Source organism: Zeus faber (genome assembly GCF_960531495.2).
Source record: "Zeus faber genome assembly, chromosome: 16".
Taxonomy (NCBI): domain Eukaryota; kingdom Metazoa; phylum Chordata; class Actinopteri; order Zeiformes; family Zeidae; genus Zeus; species Zeus faber.
The window spans coordinates 18146462-18168300 of NC_137202.1; the positions used below are offsets into that span (position 1 = coordinate 18146462).

Here is a 21839-nt window from a genome sequence, read left to right on the forward strand (position 1 = left end):
GAGAGAGAGAGAGAGAGAGATAGAGAGAGAGAGAGAGAGAGAGAGGGGAAGAGATAGGATGGATGGAGGGGAAAGAAGAATCAAAGTGTTGGGTGAGGGAGGGGTGGTGTTAGGTGGTGGGAAGTGGTGGAAAAACCCTATAAAATGACTCCACATTATGTCCTCCATGTCATACATTAATGTCGTCATGGTAACTTGTTTCCAAGCATCTTTTAAAAGTGCACGTGTCGCCCCGTCACATCTCTTCGCTGATCAGTACAGCCTGCGACTACCATAACCATTACCCACGTTCGCCCTCATCAGCGTCAACATCGTCAATTGATTAGAGCCTGTCAGTGCTCAAATCTATTCTGTCGAACTAAACACTCATTTGGGATCATGTAATGAATGGAAAGACGTCAAATTAAATAGTTTTAAGCATTTGAATGGGAAAACAGGTATGCAATGCCGGCAAAGGAGCCCAAACACTTAAGTCATGCAATTAATTGACCTTGACCGTCTGAGGGACCAAAGCGAATGTTTGACCTTGGTACATTTCATCTCAATAAAGGTTATCACTTTTGTTACTATAATTGTTTTACCCAATAATCTTAATTATTCCTAGAAGGTTGGAAGTTAATAAGGTTTGGTCATGCCATCGCTGTTGTTGTCTAACAGTGAAGGTTCTGTACGTCCTTGATTGTTTCTATTTCAAACCCTTAATATGGAGAAGTATACTCACTGTGCATCACCTAGTAGGCATGGTGTGTCAAAAATAGAAACCATAATGATATAACATTAGAAATTAAATGAACCCCCCCCCAATGCATGTTAAAGGATAGGAATTTGGTTGAAGTTGCGTAATTTTGCCATATTTTGTATGTGTTAATTTCACATTGAAGAAATGGCAGGTTGGGCCTTTTCAAATGGGATTCACAAATACAATATACGGCAAAATGAAGTTACTTTGACAAAAAAAAGGTGTTTTTCTCACCATATTGTTTGAATTTTCCAAAAGTTGAGAATGTTAAAATTAGTCCAAAAATTTAGCTATTATCTGAAAAATGTTCAGAGTGTATTGTAAATTGTGTGTGCTGACTCGCTAATGAGCCATTACTAACTTTGACACCAGTACCGTCGTATAAGCCCTCCAAAGTAAAGCCTTTTTCACTTTTGGTTTGAGGTCTGGTCGGTCTTAAAATTACATCAGAAACCATGTTTATAAAATATCGCTTAGTCTATAAAACACCAGTCGCATATTTTTCTGGACCCTAGAAAGTCAGGGTCCCCTAACAGCCAGACCCTTTGTTTTTTCCTCATAAATTGCACCATTTGCCTTTAACTCCCGCCATTTGATTTTCTGTGTCAAAGCTTTCGCGAGCAGCGCAGCACACATCATTTACTTTCATGGAGTGTGAGAAAAAGCCCGTCCCAGCACGGTCTTGGTTTAAATTGGTAATCACCATTTTCTTCTAAGGATAGTGGTAGATAGAAATGAGATCGTAATCGAGGGGAAACAAATGAAGACCAAGCTTTGCTGGAGAGCGTTTTCTTCTCCTCGTAGCCTTTGGTATATTGATCCACCGCGCAGATTCTCTGGGCGGTTTTCTCCCGGATTGATTGACATCTGTCTCTCCGCAAAGCGATGTTTCCTCTTCCCGGGGTGGATCTTTTCAGAAGGCCAAAACAATCATTTTTCAGTCCACGCTCTCGGCTTGTGTTGCAAAATGACACAATTATTGGGTTCCTGAGCTGACAGACGACGGGCACCGGTGACGCTAAAGAAACCCTTAAAAGCGCCCCGCCACGCCAAAAAAATCTGAAACTAATGACTGAGTCAAAGAACTCATGGCCCCTCCCTGACTAAAATAGGGATAGGTGGGCTACATAGATGCGTGCACTGCAAACCTTGACTTAATAGCTCATAACACTGTCTGATGAATCTTGATGTAAGCTGGGTTAGCTTTGCAGTGGCTAGGAGTCCATTCCCTTTGCTCATGAATTCTAACAAAACACTCAGGTGGCTAATGAGCTAGCATACACACGTGAAGCTCATACACACATGTGAACAACGGTATTACGGTATATATATATTTTTTTCCTGTTTACAGAAACAATAAATGAAGCAGAAAGGAATGGAAAGAAAATGCCTCTTTCAGTCAGTCAGTCCAAGCATGAAATCACGACTGAAGGGAAATTGTTTGTGTTCACAACAACAAAAAATAAAAAATAAAAAACGAGCTGGAAGCTAGCACCAGCACCCATGGCGGTGTTGTCAGTACCGTATAAATCACCGGAAGAGACGAAGCCACGCCCGATGTTTGCTAATGTTTTGTTTGCACGGAGCGCACTGTTGCAGTTAAACGCCGTTGTGTCTAAATTGCCAACTCTCTGACTTCCTTTCCGTCCAACTTGCGGTTCTTCCATTTTCTCTCTCCGTCGAGCGTCTGTACAGAGCAGAGAAGAGCACTCTCCAGATTTCATTTCATGTCATTATAACATACAGTAAGTTTAACTGCCGGTTGAGTCGAGGTGGTAGCAGCGTGGTATAGCGTTTGACTTTCTTTTATGAAGGGAACCTCACATGAGACGACGTAACAGTTCATGAATCGATAAAACAACAACCGAGCCAAATTCCTCACTCAAAGCAGGATCATGAGGAAAATATTACAGAATTAATATAATAATATTTAATAAGGAATATTTAATGGGTTGATCGTTGGAACTTGTTAATATATAGTAGAATATATATCATTAAATTAGCGATCCACCACATTGTCCGTGTTGGGTGGGATACGTTACGCTACGTCCCAGAATTCCATCTGAATTTCTTTTTTTTTGTTCAACATCCAGGTTTACCCTCGTCTTCACTCTAAGAGAGACATTTTGTTTCCTCACTTGTATTTTTGGTGATTATTTTGCGAGTGTTAATCCCTCTAGAGAGTTTACTGAACACAGCCAGCCGTGTTGGTTTATCAAACTCACCGTGGCGTACCCTGCCGCCGACGACAGAAACAGCATTTAGAGGAGCAATATACACTACAAAGCACAAACGCAATGAGCGGCTGCGTGCCCACAATGAATGGAAATACCCTCACTGATTACCACTTTAATTATATGGGCTGTCAAAATACGCCCTGTTAAACATATTGGAGTATCTAACGCACAAAGCACCATGTGGATTTGTCGAGGCCTCCTTAACGGGACCGGCCCTGAGACGTCAGAACTGAATCCTCTTCCATCTTCTTCACCTCGTCTTCACCTCGACTTCCTCTCTCTCTCTCTCTCTATCTCTCAACCATCGTCCCTTACAACCCAATTACCAGCGGCTCTTCATTTCCTGATTCACCCCAGAGCCCAATCAGCAGCCTGCATCCCATACACACACACACACACACACACACACACACACACACACACACACACACACACACACACACACACACACACGTAAGCCTGCTGATTCCAGTGTCCTGGTGCCGTGTTGGAATTGCTCCCCTCACTTCACCCCCTTTATTTCCTGTAAGCTCGGCTTGTTATTGTTCTTTCATCTCCCACGACTCGCAAACGGGCGTCTGCCTCTTCGCCGAACGGTGAACCCATAATCTTTTCCCTCTCACTTGACATTCTCTCCTCCATGAATTTGCCCTCAATCTTAGGGGTCCGCGCATCAAGTGCGGGAAACCCTATTTTTTTTGTTCCGATTTTTATTATTATTCTTAATCCCGCTAAAGGTACACACAGACGCGGAACTTCGACGATAGGTTCGTCACGTTCCGAAACATGAGAGCACAAAAAACAGGATTCATCTGCCAGATGGTGGCGCTAAAATGACCGTTTATACGTTTTGTCTAATTATCTCCTGAAGCGCTGGTCGTAGCAAATAAATTCTTGCATCCACGGGTTCCTGTGACGCCGAGCGCCGCCCATTTGCGTCATGATCGATTTTCCGATTTAAAATTTTGCCCAAAAGGATTTTTTCATAACTCTTACAAATTTGGTCCAATGTTCACCAAAATGGGTCCACACCAGGTCTGGACGGCCCCGGATACAATTCACTCAAATGACTTTTGCTTGTTGCTTGTTTTACATAATCTACCATAACTCACCAACATGTTGTGCTATCATCATCCAATTTGGAAGTTATGTGCAGGATATGACTCTGAGGAACTGTGAAAAATCTATTGTAATTTTAGTCAATAGGTGGCGCTATGACAATCCCATGACTTTCAACGGGCACCATTTTTAATTTTGTCCAAAACTTTTTTTTCCTGCCTCTTCCTACAAATTTGGTCCAATGTTCACCAAAATTGGACCACAGCATGTCTGAACTGCCCCGAATACAATTTATCCAATGTATTCATGCCACACAAAAATAGTCATTTTTATCTTATTTTTTGAAGGACAATCCATTAATTACTTCTTTATTTATTTAAAAATGTTTAACCAGTGCTGTCAGCATTGCTTGGCATACAACACAGAGTATTTGTTCCATTGCATCTAGGACAGAGTTAGTCTGCCAGTGGAGTTCAACTTCTCAACCTGCGATGCAACTCTTTATTCATTCTTAAATCATCCAGTACTGCTGCAACAACTCTGTCCTGTGTTGAAGGACAATCTAACGTAGATCTAATTGCAGCATTGAGGATTCTGGATCCCCTGAGTCATAATGTCTCATGCTCATTTTCTAAACGTGGCAGATAAATGGCGATGGGAAACGGCATGTTTTCCTTTTTTAACCTCCAAAACGCAAAATAATAAAAATCCTAATGCAATGAATATGATAACAGGAACATGGCAGTTGGAATTATGATTAATCTGCACAGGTATTAAACTTAGCTCCATTTTCAAAGTACTCCTGGCATTTCATGCCCTGCGGCGGGTCCTTGTAAATAACATTTTTCTTTGTTATTTGTCAACGAGATAATGGGTACTTAGCAAATAGAAGTGCCTACTACTGATTGTTTCCCTCAGAGTTAATCGTTGAATTGTCGTTGTTGGCGATGTAATCATCAATCTGCCAGGTTTAGACATTTTCAGTGATCAGTCAGAAATTGTCAGAAATGTCTCCTTTTACTCGAAAGAACAAGGAAGATTTCTGTTTTTTCTTGTCGGTCGGTTGTGTGGTTGACATTACGGCATTGTGTTGGCATCATACTGAAAATAAAATCCCAAATAATCCATTCCTTCATATTGGAGCCACACAAACATGCTGACAGCTCTAAATAATGTGATTGTATTGCCTTTTAAGTTCATTTACTCTTTATCTTCGGTAAAAGTAAACTAAAGCTACCTCAATACATTTATTTGAAAAAAAACAAGGCATTTAGCATAATGTATATATCATGTCAGTGATATACTCTTTGCATACCACCAAAGTAAATAATTTTGGCCGAATCAAACAATTCTTGTGAGAATTGTCAAGTCTGACTTGCTACACAGCGTAACTCAAACAAACGAAGAGTCTGAAAATTCAACAAAGCTGCCAAAAGAGCCAAACATTCCATGACTGTAGCGTCCGCATTTTAACCCTTTAAGATTCCAATGCTTTTCTGGATTTCTCCAATTACCCGTGAAAAAAGCCCATCAGTATTCATTAGCATTTCTTCCCCACTACTTGGGCTCCCTTAAATGGCGCCCGAGCCACGCCCGGCGACTTCAATGGCGAAATCATTTTTTAAGCTGGTCGCGAGCAAGGTTCCCCTCAGAAGACACTCCTCGCTGTCCACCGTCGGCCATGCGCGGCGTGATGTATCACCGGGAGACACCCGGCCCTCCAACACCAGCACCGGCACCGCTGCGTATTAATCACAGCCAGATAGATTATTACCGGTTCGCCATCCATCTTATTTTTCGGGTGACATCGCTGGGGCTAAACAAACAGTATCTTCAAGGTATTATCTGCAGTCCGCTCGGCTGTTACAGTGTATTATCATTCCCTGGCCGTTACTCTTAATGGGACCTTGGGATGAGAGTAATTGGCACTTTCTCAACTTGTCTCCGTGGGGGAGGTGTCTCACCAACCCGCAAAAGTATATCGTTTAATGTTATATCGAACTCCAAAATTGTTTTTGTTGCTGTTGTTGTTGTTGTAACCAGGTAGACTCCAATAACATACTGTCTGTAACAAAGCTATTCCCATACATACTTAATATCTAATAACCTATGTAGATCAATAACTAAAAAACGATTTTAGATATACTTGCAATTGTTTACCTAACGTGTCCACCATGTTCACTGTTTTCTACATACAGTATTTATAGATACAGTATTTATATAAACTATACTACTGAAATCTAAAAACTGCAAATGCCAGTAGTATTCAAAATATCAAACAATGAAACAATGAACACAGCACAAGATGGTCGTGGCATTTGGAATTTTCCATTCTGTGCAGTACTGGATAGTACACTGGCGGGAAGGGATATAGGTTTCCTCATCGCAGACATTGTGAGTCGCGCCACCGGGGATTGAAACACATTTAAAGGGTCTGCTCAGTGAGGAACACAACCACGGTTTTTCAAAGGCATGGACAGTTCTTGGGGGGGCAGTTGACTTATGGAAAGATATTCTAACACCAATATGTACTGATGTGGTTGAGAGGATTCATATGCCAACGGTCGGTGTTGCCAAGGTTGCCAAAGCCACCCCGTTAAAGCCATCGTCTCGGCTCAAAGACTCGGCCAACAATGCGTACCTAACGGACGTTTCTCTTCGTATTTTCCTTCCGGCAGCATCTCCGACCGTCCCGCCGCTGCGATCGGAGCATTTCAAGCCGTGCCACCAGAGGGACCTGGCGTACTGCCTCAACGACGGCGAGTGCTTCGTCATCGAGACGCTCAGCGGACCCCACAAGCACTGCAAGTAAGTCAGCGTGTCCTCTGTTGGTGCTCGCGGTGGTTGTGTGTGTTTTGATTTCAGTTTGCGCTCATGTGCAATTGAGTTGACTTGGACGGTGAGATGGATGAAGGAATTGGTTCCATGGCACTAATGGATTTCAATGGGTTCCATGGCACCACCCTGCGGCTGCTTCAAACTCAAAGTGACCCTTGAGTTTGTTATTTGTTACGTTCAAAGATAAGAAAACAACGGTTTTGCACCCTGGTTTCCATTTCTCTGGTTTTGAAATTTAAATGAGGTAGGCGTGACGTCTGCCTTTTAACTTGCATTTCAGTCGGTTTCATTTGCTTTACATCGCTCTTATGAGGGTCCGAATCAGAATTTAAAAATCTGTTTATTCAGCCAAGTACATTTTTGTTGTGGAAAGGGTTGCTGCGTTGTCGTACAGTCGGTTATCATAACGCTTAACAGTTTGAATAATAACCGAAAAAAATAGCCAAACATATTAAAATATAGCAAATGTACAAAAATGTGATTCTATTCACAGGACACGTTAAGTTCAAAGGCAGTAGCTCAAAGCTAAGTGGCGTATGGTTGAGAGTATTGGCTGTGGGTATAAATATAAATATAGGTGGACATCCTGTACAGGAGGAGTATACGGTTTTAAAGGTTTTAAATGTATACAATTGGGCATGAATTACAATGGATGAGTAGGTATAAATTATTACTACGGTATTACTATTATTATTACAGTGTTACAGTGTTAGTATTACAATATATTGCACAGTTATTGCACAAAGGCTCTAATTGTTCTGACAAGGCAACATTCTTCTGGGAAGGCAACATTAATATCCCCCCATGGCGGTTGTTTTCCTTTCTGTTGTCTCGTAATGGCTCCGCGTTTGTCTCAAAGTAGAGTTGTGTCCCACAGTGAATCCAGCGCAGTGTCCGCTGCCTCTTCGCACAATGTGTTTCCTTGTTCGGCTAATTTGATTTGTAGCCCCCCGCGACTCTGTAGTCGCTACTTGTGGTTTACTACATCCACTAATTAGGGTTGTGGGCATTTTTCTCTTGTCCCTCGCTGTTTTATAACTACTACTTTAATAACTGCTACTTATGGCCCCCAGCTCTACCCATGCGGCATGGAAGAGTGTGAAAAGCCTGGAGTTCACCATCTAGATGTGTTGTACTGCATTGGCCTGAAACACAAAACTCAACGCAATGCGTACATTTCCAGTTATTTAGTTCTTTAACGCGGCTCCGGGTGCAAACTGTTGTCGGGGCCGGTCCAAGTATTTTCACTTAACATGCACGTATCTAAGAAGAGATGATCCATCCATCCATCCATACATCTACTGTATGTGAGAGATTACAGAACAGAGCTGACACACACACACACACACACACACTCACACACACACACACACACACACACACTTAGCTTAGCCTAGTTTGAATGAAGGGCCCCTTCACTAATTAAGTTCCCGAACAGTTTCTCTCCGAAACATAACCCCGGGACTTCCGTGCGACCCGTTTTTTAATTTCCTCGGCGCATGTGTTAGCGTACACGTGAGCGCGTTTTTTTTGGGTTGGAAAGAGGTGGATGTGTGTGTGTTTTCAGACCCATGAACAGAGTTGTATATACAGTACATCTCGGGAGGGGCGTAGAACGTATTTTAATGTTGTAAGTGCGGTCTCCCCATTTCAGAAGTGCAGGATGTATTATTTACGAGTAAAGTATTTACACAGAAAGCATCCTTTTTTTTTTTACTAAATGTGGTGCCATAGCAACAGGGAGACGTGCATCCCCACTGACTTACCGTTTTTCACTCAATTATGTTCAAAAAATGTAGTTTCATACCTGCAGGAAACTAACAAAAATAAATAGATCTAAAATAAAAAAAGTCCAAGTCTAATGATTTGGCCATTTGCGTTCACACGTGTCCAGATAATTTCAGGTTCACAGTGCATGTGTGAAGGCAGCTTATGTTTTTCTGGATAATCCCGCAGTCAAAAGTCCGCCCCAGTGCACGGCAGCACTGATGCCCGCTTTACTTTTTTCGTTTCTTGTTTTCTGATATAAAAGGAATATAGAACGTATGGAGACAGAGTGAGATACTTTTTTCAAGCTTTGTTTCAAATGGAAAGACACCCAGTCAACGAGATTTCCATTCAGTACGTTTTAAAAAACCGAGTCCGACTTTAAAGCCAAATTCCATTGTTTATTTATTTATTTATTTATTCATTGACCTTTATGATTATTATTTTTTTGTATTGTTTTCTTGCAGTCGTGGTCTCAAATTGGCCTCTTGATCTATTGCCACACATTCGTCTTCACCTTCTCCGCGGTTGGGGTAGGGGCGCGGTTAAGATCAGCACGTGTGTTCTGTAAAGGTGCAAAATTAATTTTGTGCGCCCTGAACATAAACCTCCCCCCCCAAAAAAAAGCCTGATATAATCAAGGACCTGGATGAGATGAATGAAAGTTGAGGCGGAAACAGAAACAAATGAGGCGCAAACAGTGAAATCGTTTAACTGTTTGTTTCTCACCTGCGAAACAGTAATTTAGTGAAATCTGAAAAACAAGGAAATTAACAGTCAAACGATTGATTCATATCTCGTGGAACTAAACAGCCGACGGTTGAAACAACAACAACAACGGGAAGAACGGAAAGAAAAAAGAAAAGTATATTCCTCCCTCGTCACGCTCGGGGAGCTAATTCGTCCTTATCACCGATGGAGTGACATATTCAATAAATTGACAACAAATTGAGACGCATCGGGGCCGGAACGCCCCGTCCTCGATCTGGCGGCCGATGAACCCAGCCGGTCCGCGCCGCCATTCGTCAGCGCGTGAATCTTTTTTATTCGCGAGGCGGAAACCCCCCCGTCCTTTTTTTTTTTTTTTTCCCCCGTCTTTCTTTCCTTTCTCTTTCGCTCCTCCTCTTCCGCAGCGATTTTTCCACGCGGGAGTCGTAACTCGGGCGTCAAGTGCCGCTGGCAACAGTTGTAAAACAAGCAGGGCAACGTCCCTCTGAGCGCTATTCCGCACGCTGGCTCCACCGCGGCCCTCCGTTCAGCAACCTGACAGCGGGGGGCGGGGGGGGGGCTTCCACTTTAGTCACCCAGGTGCAAACACACAGCAGGGCACGCGCACACACCACGCCGGGAGCTTTGGCCAACAAGCCGTTGTGTTCGTCTAACCAGCAAATTAGTCACTACGTCAAAATAGCATTTGTTTTGAACATGGCACAGGGCCAAGGCTATTAAATCAGTACGCTGGCAAATCTGATTAATTAGCTCTTATATATACACAGTATATATATATATATGCGTGTGTGTGTGTGCGTATGAGAATTTTCCTAGCCATGGAAATGAAAAAAAATAAATAAATAAAAAAAACATATAATGGAAGCATTTTGGTGTAATTACAGGGTGAGAGGTTCCAGATTACTTCATTCTTTTCCTTTCCAGCCGTCACCCTCTCTCTCTCTCTCTCTCTCTCTCTCTCTCTCTCTCTCTCTCTCTTCCTCCCTCTCCTGCCTCCTTTACGTGCTTTTTGCTAGAGAGCTCTCTCTCAACATCTATAGCATTTTTCCCTAATTGTGTCAGGCAGCGAGCCAGTCCCCAGGAGCCACGAGTCTGTTATTATCTATTATCTGTTATTATCTATTATCTATTATTATCTATTATCTATTATTATCTATTATCTATTATTATCTATTATCGGCATTTGTTCGCTCCGTCTTCGGAGGCCGTGGAGAATTTCATTACCCCCCATATGTTCCTGCTGCCCAAAATAAATAGCCGTAGTGCAGGGTTTTTCACGTCAGCCACAATGGCTAAGCTTAAGACCCATTTTAGTCCCTTCTGCAGAGCGCTGGAAAAAGCCCTGGCTGCCGGTGCTGCTGGGATGTTTGGAATCGAAAAAAGCCAGGGATTCCTGCGAATCCCCCTTGCAATACAAACTGCATCTATACCCGGCTTTTTCGCAAGGGCTTACACTCACACTCACTCACACAAATGGAAGTCGACTGTGAAACCAGTTGCCCGACAGACAGTCCAGACTGGGAATTCATTACCAAGTCTCAGATTAACATTGCATTGTAATGGATGGATGCTGTATTTAATTATGACAGTGTAATTAAGCCCTCTGCCAGCGCTAAAACATGATGTCTTGATTGATTCGACAAAAGAAACTGAGGACTATTTCTAATCTGAGTGGAGTTTGCAATACGGGACGCGGCGATTTTTAATTATAACGTTTTTTTAAATGACAGTCAATGATTGCATTAGCTCCAGTAACTCAATCCGACAAACCGAGCGTGACCAGCTTGGGGTTTTTCTGCAGGATCTTCCACTTAATATGCACTAGTCTTATGTCTTTATCTTCATCAGCTTCTTCTTCAGGATCGCTCTCTTTTTGACTGATTGATGGGCTTCCCCACTGTTCTTACACTCGCTCCCTTTTGTCTTGTTCCACTTCTCCACCTAAATTTCCCTCCAACCTGAGCTGTCCGTTTGATCGCTGAACTCTGGAATGTACAGCTGAAGTGGACATGTTTGTAAGCTACTCTTTGGAGCTAGCAGTCGGCTGGACACAACAGAGACCGCGAGTGCTCCTTGATGGGGTAGAGTAGCGCTAATAATAGTCTTATCGTCAGAGGACCGAAGCAAACCACAATGCAAGCCAGGGAACCCGATGACTTCCAGGGGACAGTGATGCGCTCCTCATAGTGGTCTGCATTAACTTTTAGGACGAGTGACCTAAACGTGCACTCCATGCAGAAGTCATTGGAAATGTTTTATTGGACCAACGTAGAGTCGTGAAGTTCGTCCTTGAACTAAGAGCCATTGCTGTATGAATGAGTTTGAATACAATGCCAACAGAAACGAATCACCAATTTGATAACAATAGTTGAAACAGTGCAATCTAACAGAGACAGCTGATATGTTTGGTAAAATATGAACAAGAATTTAAAGTAAAAGGAAAGTGTGTACAATATATATATATATATATATATATATATATATATATATATATATATATATATATATATATATATATATATATATATTGTACACACTTTCCTTTTACTTTAAATCTGTGGGGTCAAATCCAGGTCAGTAGGTGCAGTAACATCATTTCACTTCTTGTCCCCAATGAAAATAAACATTAATTGCTTGGAAATAAAAATCATATGGCACTTACAGAGCGGTACTGCCATTATGGTCCCTGTTAAAAGATATGTACAGGAGCTAATAAAGCCTGCTTTGATGGCCTTTGTTATAACTGTTAAAATATAAACACAAGCCTGTACACGTGCACACACTCACACACACACACATACACACACACACACACACACACACACACACACACACACACACACATGTAAGTAAGTAAATACATACATTTTGCACTGTTTTACTCAAGACGTAACTGAAAGTCTTGACGTGGTGCTGAACTCTCTCCCTGGTGCTGAAGTCTCTCCCTGGTGCTGAAGTATAGACGTGGTGCTGAAGTGTCTCCCCTGGTTCTGAAGTATAGACGTGGTGCTGAAGTCTCTCCCTGGTGCTGAAGTATAGACGCGGTGCTGAAGTCTCTCCCTGGTGCTGAAGTATAGACGTAGTGCTGAAGTCTCTCCCTGGTGCTGAGGTCTTTCCGCTGTGCTGTTGTCTCTCTCCGCGGTGCTGATATCTCTCTCCGCGGTGTTGATGTCTCTCTCCGTTGTGCTGAAGTTTTTAGGTAATGCTGAAGTCTCCACGTGGTGCTGAAGTCTCTGCGATGCAGAAGTACATACGTTGTGCTTCAGACCCGGGTGTTGGTCCTTGGGAGAGATTGCACGCCACTCAGCCTAGGGACAGACAAGATCTAAAAAGACACACACACATACAGAGCAATAAATAAAGTATTTTTATCAATCAATCAATTAATCAATCAATCAATCAATCATTATCTTCATATGTCCCCAGTGGGGTAATTGGTTGTGCAGCAGCGGGATGCATACATTAAACCCACATAAAACACTGGGCACATAAACACTGAAACCCTAAGACCAAAAAAAATACATACACATTAAAAATACTCAACAAACAGTTAACAGAAGTTAAACATTATGCTAATTACTTCATCTTACCCCTGGAGTTTAGGAGGGATATGGCGGCTAAAGGAGAATTTGTGTATGTTGGACTTAGCTAGTGGGAGCCTGAGGAGGGTACCCCATGGCAGAAACGCAAACTGTCCATGTAAAGGATGGGAACAATTCTGCTTTCTCTTTGTTTGTTGGAAAGATCCTGCAGAGTTCCCTATGCAGCGCCAGTTATTTTGCTGCAACCATTAACCACCTTATTGAGTAGATTTTTGTGTTTTACCTTGAGAGATTGAGACCAGCAGATAAAGAAGAAAGTGAGCACAGCGAAATGAATGATTGATAAAACCAAGTCGACAGGGTCCTGTCGATCTGGAATGTAAAAAGTTTCCCGAGACAAAAGAGACGCTGCTGGCTTTTTTTGTACACCATGTCAGTATTACTCAAATGTCAGTTTATTTATTTAGTATACTTCCTAAATACTTGTTCGGTTCCACTATTTCTCTATTCAATCACTGTACTGACAGGAGAGTGGTGAGAACATCTAGCATCAATACACATATCCTCAGTCTTTCAGTTCTATCAACCTTGCTATTAAGCAGGCTCACTATGACTGTGTAGTCATAGTGAGCCTGCTAACTGGCAAGGAAATGTTCCCTGGTCCTCTTCTTGACTATTTTTTCAAATCAGGGTATATAGTATGTATGTAGAACATAAGCCACAAATCCATCCTCCGCCGCAGGGACCCCGCTGACAGCCCCCGCGCTCCTCCCTGAGCCTGTGGTGTTTGTGTCGGCGGTGTGCAGCGCACTGGACGAATTCTCAGCTATATTGTTTTTGACACGCAGGGATATACCTGCGCTGTCTCCCCACGCGTGGAAGCCGGGGGGATCAGGTTTCTCAGAGCCATATCATATCAAGAATCGTATCACTACCTGTGTGTGTGTGTGTGTCTGTGTGTGTTTACATTTCTGACTGTCTACAAATGTACATATTATTGTATTTCTTCTAACGTGTTTGTGTGTGTGTGTGTGTGTGTGTGTGTGTGTGTGTGTGTGTGTGTGTGTGTGTGTGTGTGTGTGTGTGTGTGTCTGTGTGTGTGTGTGTGCGTCTGTGTGTGTGTGTGTGTGTGTCTGTGTGTGTGTGTGTGTGTGTGTGTGTGTGTGTGTGTGTGCGTCCATGTGTGTGTGTGTGTCTGTGTGTGTGTGTGTGTGTGTGTGTGTGTGTGTGTGTGTGTGTGTGTGTGTGTGTGTATTTGTGTGTGTGTGTGTGTGTGTGTGTGTTTGTGTGCGGCTTGCTTTATCACTGTTATCATTTTGGCGGAAAACAATGCGATGCGTTTCCTGTTTACTGTTTCCATCCCATCCCTGCAAAAATGGAAAATTTCTCTTATATCTCTCTCCCCCTCCTTTCCCCACTTTCTCTCCCTTCTTTCTTTTACCTCACTTTCATGTGATCCATCCCCTGCGTCTCCCTCTCAGTGTCTTTCCTCTTTGCCACCTCCTTCTCCCTATTCCTCTCCCCCGCGCTCTCTCTCCGTCTTGCCATCTGTGGGATGATAACGGCGGTGGGACGTGTTGCTGTGGTGATAATAGCAAATAAGGCTTTCCAGATGAGAGATAATTGAAACAGATACAGTATGAGATGCCGCCAACTTCACAAAAACACAATCACATTTCAGAGAGAGATTTCAAAAGACCTGAGATATTGTCCTCTGACCCCTGACCAGAGTTCATCTAGTTACATTTCTTTTTGTCATATGAATGAGAACAGGTCTTTATGCTTTATTCTAATCTACATGTTGCACATGAAGCTGATTTTTTTTTATTTACATTTTTCTGATTACAAAGTTCAAGTTCATGAGATCCCTCAAACTAAGTATATACAATTATGGTATGATTTAAAGAGTATTTAAAACAGTATTTAAAGTATAAATAATGTAAATAATAACCTAAAAGAAAAAAAAGTACAGAGAATAATGACATGTGCATCAACATGATAGTGGACATCTTAAATAGTTGTGGGCCACAACAATACAGTGTCATCCTGAATGACAAGATAGGCAGATTTGTGAGATAAACACTGCAATGTACTACTAAGAGGTAAGACAAAACAGGTATGCAATGCAGTACTTGATCATTAAAGTGACTAGTGGTAGATGATGTAAAAAGCAGTTTTCCTTCTTTTTAAAGTGGCCAAGTGTGTGGATTAATATGTTCCATGTCTTCCAGTCTTTGGCCTTTTGATTTCAAAATGAGGGTCTTTGAAGTATCAAATTTAATTTTACTTAATATCAAATAAAATTAATTGTTAAATATCACCAGAAATTTCTGCATTTGAGCCTCTATCTCGGGGAGACAGTGGCCATCAGCTCCCCCCCCTACCAATTTAATTGATTGATTTTACAAATTACAAATCACAACATTGGCACAATAAAATATAAAAAAAACAATAAATAAAAGTCATTAGAATAATTTGAACACCAGGTATATAATAATAATTTGTACAAATGTTAAAGAGACCTAAACAGTGTATGAAAACCCTTCTGAACACTCAGGTTTGTTTTACTGTTGGCACAGTTTAAACTGCATGGTTTACTTCAGGGATTAGTTGCAAACTATTTAATAAATCACCAACACCAGGGGATGATTGCTTCATTCATTCATTGGAATAGATTTTCGTCAATGGGTCTGCGTTTGTATATGCATGGGTTAGGCTAGGGGGCTTCCAGACCTGTTGGCTGACACAATGATCGGCCATTAAGCGCAAACAAAGAAAAAGTACCTGCGGCATGCTTCAATAGTCACTCAGAAATGGTGTACTGCAGCCATTAGACACATATAAAATATAAGATATGTATGTGGTGTGGGGATGGGATGGTTTGAGCAGCCACACCTGACCTGGATCTAAGTTATTGGGTCAGGGTGGCTGCATACCTTTTGATCATTGGTTGGGCTAACGAGTGGCAGGTAAAAAAACCCAACCTCACACTCACTCAGGATAGGAGCCCTGTCATGACATGTTTCGTCTGCTCCTGGGTAATTCCACCTAGCCTTCTCTCGACAATAAACTGATGTCTCCAAGCCATGGTCTTTTGTGCCGGAGGGCCCTGAAAACGTTGCTAAGGTGGTGTATGGCAAGCGGAACTGCCACAGTGGCGCCTGAACAGGGACTCTCCAGCACGGGGAAGGGACACAGAGGGGCCTTCCGAAGATGCCTTGGAGCCACCAGCAGGTCAATGGGCGACCCCAGCATCAACCCTCTCCCGACTGGCAGCAGCAGCACCTAGGGGTCTGGCGGATGACCAGGGGAGGAGCAGCTGCAGTAACCATGATGGGTAACCATCTGCAGCTAGCTCCTCCGCCTAGCAGCCACTGACGGGACCATCCAGCTGCCCAGCAGCCAGACCTCCCCTCCAAGCAGCCCCAGCAACAGACATTTCCGGCCACGCCTTCATCAGCCAGCGCAGCAGCCTGAGGCCCCACACTCCAGAAGGGAGGAGGGGGCAGTCTGTCGTCACCCTGGGGGAAGGAGGCTGGTCGACCGTGCTGCTCCGGGGAACCAGGTCCTCTGGAAGGGGACCTGTTCATTTTTTTTGTACATTTGTTTGTATATGGTATTCAAGCCCTGTTTTAGAGTCTGGTGTTTTTATTATTTCAAGTATTGGAACCCTGTGTCAGAGTCTGTCTTTTTTCGGTATAGTAACCCTGTTTCATAGTCAATGCTTCAAACGTTTTTTTTCATTTTTCTTCTCTGCTTGGTGGTGGTTGGCCGGGGGGATATGCCTGGGCCCTGTCTTGTTGCAGCTGCCCTCTCAAAGCGGCTCCTAGCGTAAGAGGCTGAGAGCGAGAGAGAGAGAGAGAGAGAGAGAGAGAGAGAGAGAGGGAGGAATTTTTGTCTGTAATTTTTCCCTGCAGTGATAAAGTCAGCCCGAGTGCACAGCAGCACAGGAGCCCACATTACACTGTGTGTGTTTTCTGATCAAAAGGAATATAGGAGAGAGAGAGAGCGAGAGAGAGAGAGAGAGAGAGAGAGAGAGCGAGAGAGAGAGAGCGAGAGAGAGAGAGAGAGAGAGAGAGAGAGAGAGACAACAATGGAAACCAGGAGAAAAGAATGGACTAAGAAGTGTAATGTAATGGTAGGATTTAATATGACACGTGTATTGGTCTTTCTGTATGTGCTATTGTGTGTATATGTTTGTCTGTGTGTGTGTGTGTGTGTGTGAATGGGTTTGTGTGTGTGTGTGTGTGTGTGTGTGTGTGTGTGTGTGTGTGTGTGTGTGTGTGTGTGTGTGTGTGTGTGTGTGTGTATAGAAGTGTGTATGTGTATCATTCTGTACGTGTGTGTCTGTTGTGTGTCTATACGTATATCAATGGTTTTTGTGTGTGGGTGTGTCCGTGTGTTTGTCTGAGTGTGTGTTAATGGGTTTGTGTGTGTGTGTATGGAACTGTGTATGTTTATAGATATTTCTGTATGTGCGTGTTTGCATGTTGTGTGTATATATGTATATCAATGGTTTTGTGTGTGTTCATGCAGCTTTGTGTAAGTACGTGTGTGTGTGTGTGTGTGTGTGTGTGTGTGTGTGTGTGTGTGTGTGTGTGTGTGTGTGTGTGTGTGTGTGTGTGCGTGCAGCTGTGTGTAAACAGCAGTGTGTCCCAGTCAGTAATTACCACATGTGTAATTAGCAGTAATTGAAGGCTTACAAATGTCCTTGGGCATTTTAAATCAGGAGGCCGCGCCGGGACACGTAGACTATTTCCGCTTTATTTTCTTCCACCAAACAATACTTTGTTTTTATCGTTGTTTTTATTGTTGTTTAGCTGCATCCGACGTAGCTCGCCTCCCCTGGCTGTGTGTGTGTGTTTGTGTTTGTGTGTGTGTGTGTGTGTGTGTGTGTGTGTGTGTGTGTGTGTGTGTGTGTGTGTGTGTGTGTGTGTGTGTGTGTGTGTGTGTTGTGCTCATTTCCAATCGTCCACAGTAGATTTCTGCGTCAAAGGTGAGTTTGTTTGTTTGTCGGCTGGTTTGTTTTTGTTCGCAGGCTCTGAATTCCCCAGTTTAACTTTGACTTAAAAACATCTTCATTTGTAATTGATTAGTGAATTGACTCCTACTAACGTTTAACTAGAGGTAATTAGGTTGCTGGGTTTGATAAATAGCGAGCACTAACACACTGAGGCTCCCGATCTCACATTTAAATTCACAATGTGCATTCGCGTCAAAGTCACTCCGTGGAAAAAAATATCCTCAAAATTGTACTTATAGTCTCACTTCGTAGTCCAAGCTAATTTTAGAGCAATGGATTGAAATTGCAGTTAAATGATCGGCAATGTAACCTGTATCATACCGTGCAATCTAATATCATTTAATTTTAACTATTTTAACTGAAAGTCTTTAACACTTCTATTATATAATAGAAGTGTGAAGAGTATAGATTATAGATTTCATAGTTGGAATATACGTGAGAATCCAGTGTAATCACCTTTTATAATTATGTTATTAATTTCTACTGCTCTATATAATATAATATAATGTACTACAAAAATATATTATCATACAATACATACATAAATAAACCATATTATTATCATGATGATAGTAATATGGTTTAAATATGTATGTATGTATGTATTGTAATGTTATATTGCATGATATAATATAATGTAATTTAATAAAATATAATTTAATATAATAAAATTTAATATAATATACTATACCATAATAAAATAGGTTTATAATATAATTATATACAGCTTACTACAATTGGGATGGATCCAAAGTGGACTGAGCTTCCTATGGTCAAATCTTAAAAGTAGATATTTCATCAGCTGTTTTGAGTCCTCATCCCGGGAAGAAATATTTCACAAAACAGCTGTTAAGTACTTAGTTGTAAAGGAGGAATTAAAGATCCTACATCTGGCCCATCGCAGGGAGCTCCGAGATCCATTTCCAGTCAATTCTGAAAAGGCTCTGAGACCGACATGTAATCCTCGCTGGGGATCCTGCTTCCCCAAAACCTGCACCGACACAGCCGGATGCTGCCGCCGTGCCCCTCAAATCGAATGAAGTCCTCAGTCCGGCTCTTTTTGGAGAACCGTCTCTTTATGGCTGACCCTGTAAAAACGATTTCTGACTTTGTCCGTTGGATTCTGCCGGGGTTAATCGGAGTCGGAATGGTCGGTTCAACACTTGAGTTGTGATTGGAATTCTCACACGAATCTTTAAGTTCTCTCTAAATAATTTCATTTGGCGGAGTGCAAAGTGTAAATCAGCCCCATTCAATTTGAATTAGGCTACACTCTCCCTTGTGACTCGCGGCTCGTCACACGCCAGACAAAGCGACGACTCTTTGGCCGAAGCGACTCCCAAGAGTTCAGCCGTTGAAAGGATTGGTTCGATTCCACCGAAATCGTTCGCGAGTCGTGCATCGCAAACTGAAAAAGTGTTTTGTGGAGTCTGTAGAAAACAGCGGCGCGTTGGTAAAAAAAAACAAACAAAAAAAAAAACCCAAATAAGAATGCCCGCCGTTAATAAGATCTTGACCGAAAGAAAACACAACCTGGGGAGCTTTAAGACGAGCGGAAAAAGACAAGAAAAGACAAATGATCTTTATCGGCCGCATGATGCAGACTTTGCCCGGATTTAGTCCACATTTTATCTGGTTGCCATACCCTCTCGAGCCACATTGGGACTGAACACGCGTCTCTGCCCTGAGCCTCTTTCCGCCGTCCTCTCCTAATTCGCTTCGGCAGGTAAGTGCTGCGCGCAGAAAATTGCTTTCCGTGCACAAACACCCTAAGAGTGAATTCCCTGTGACTCATCGTCATGTCGTCAACCTGCGCTTAATGTACGCGGTGCATGCGTGAACACACTTCCCTGCCTGCTCTTGGTATGTGCGTCCGCGTCCACAGAAAACCCTGCATCCTGACTCACACACCAGAGACTGGAGGCCCAATTTGGGGTTTTTTTGTTGTTGTTTTTTTTTCGCTCGCTTTTCGAACGTTTTTGAGTCTCACGCTGTCAAAGGTTCAAAGGTTCAAAATGTTTTATTCGTAAAGTGTACAGTACAACACAAGGTCGTTCGGTGCAATGAAATTCTTGGGGCAACAACTGCATAAAAAGATCAAATAACAAGGCAAAGATAAGGAGGAAATAATGATTATAATATTTTTTTTAATAAGATAAGAGTTGAATACAAAAAAAGTAAGAGTCAATGTTACAAATCCGGGCAAGAGGTCGCAGTGTATGTACATAAAATGAAAATAAGAAAAATAATCCTAAAACGGAAACTAAGAAATTGGAACCCTGTAGCGGTTCCAACAGAAATAAGTCAGTCTATTGCACAAGATACGGATATAAATACAAAGTGAAGGAGTGCCGGTGGATATGTACATGTAGTTGTTGTGATGTACATTTCATTGACAGAGGTGACTACAGATGTTGCAGGTTGAGAAGCCTGACAGCCTGGGGGTATAAAACTGTTGGTGAGGCTGGTAGTCCGCGCCCGGATGCTCCGGTAACGTTTACCAGACGGCAGCAGCGTGAACAGTCCGTAGCCTTCGTCCTCTATGATTTTCCCTGCTTTCCTAAGGCGTCGTGTGCGGTAGATGCCTTGCACCGGACGGGAGGTGGCAGCCCATGCTGCGCTCCGCTGTCTTCACCGCCCTCTGGAGCGCCTGGCGATCAGCAGCGGAGCAGCTGCCGCACCGGGCGCTGATGCAGCCGGTGAGGATGCTCTCAATGGTGCATGGGTAGAAGCTGGTGAGAGTCCTGACAGACATGCCAAACTTCTCGAGTCTCCTCGGGAAGGATAGGCGATTTTTTTTATTGCCGCGTCCGATTGCCGGGACCAGCGGAAGCAGGAGACTCTCTCCACTTCAGCTCCGTCGATGTGGATGGGGCGTGCCCACCCCCGCTGTCCTTTCCTGTAGTCCACGATCATCTCTTTGGTCCTGCAGATGTTGAGAGAGAGGTTGTTATCCTGACCTGCTCTCTGTAGGAGGACTCGTCTTTGTTGGAGATGAGTCCTAGGATGGTGGCGTCGTCCGCAAACGTCAGGATGGTGTTGGTGCTGCGCGTGGCCACACAGTCAGGTGTGAACAGAACGTACAGAAGGCAGCCCTGCGGGGCGCCGGTGCTCAGGGTCGGTGCAGAAGATATTTATTAAAAATGCATGTTAAACGGAAATCAACAGAAAGTCTTTCTATCTATCTATCTATCTATCTATCTATCTATCTATCTGTCTGTCTGTCTGTCTGTCTATCTATCTATCTATCTATCTATCAATCAATCAATCAATCAATCAATCAATCAATCAATCTATCTATCTATCTATCTATCTATCTATCTATCTATCTATCTATCTATCTATCTATCTATCTATCTATCTATCTATCTGTCTATCTGTCTGTCTGTCTGTCTGTCTGTCTGTCTGTCTGTCTGTCTGTCTGTCTGTCTGTCTGTCTGTCTGTCTGTCTGTCTGTCTGTCTGTCTGTCTGTCTGTCTGTCTGTCTGCCAGTCCGTCTGTCATCCATCTATCCATCTACCCACCCACCAATTTTAGACTGAAAATTTCCAGAGACTCGAGTCTTGACTCGCTATGTTGTGAAGAGGAAAAAGAGAAGTGTTGGTTTCAGAGAGAAAGGGAGTCGGGGAAGGAGAGCGAGAGTGCTAAAGTGAGAGTGAAGAAGTCGACATAATTTGCTGGTGTTCCTCATCAAGGCGTCCCTTTCAAGTCAGCAGGTTTGATGTGTTAATAGGATGCAAATCAATGCAAATGAGCTCTCCCTCTTTTCCACCCCCAAAAAACTTTGCTGGAGTGTGTGTGTGTGTGTGTGTGTGTGCGTCCTTCCGCCAGACATTCCTTATGTCGCCAGATAAATACAGCCGCAGAGCGAGAGAGGACGAGAAAAATGTACTATTGATTTTAAA

At 42.8% G+C, this 21839-nt stretch overlaps 1 protein-coding gene across 1 annotated transcript in view; it reads left to right on the forward strand.

Annotated features, from left to right (window-relative positions):
• Positions 1–21839, forward strand: part of nrg3a (neuregulin 3a) — a gene marked incomplete at both ends in the record, with an annotated part of 356266 nt that overhangs the window by 213751 nt on the left and 120676 nt on the right. Inside the window, one exon of the mRNA XM_080016401.1 lies at positions 6714–6843. Within this exon, the coding sequence (XP_079872527.1) occupies positions 6714–6843 (130 nt within the window). The remainder of the gene's footprint in view (positions 1–6713; positions 6844–21839) is intronic.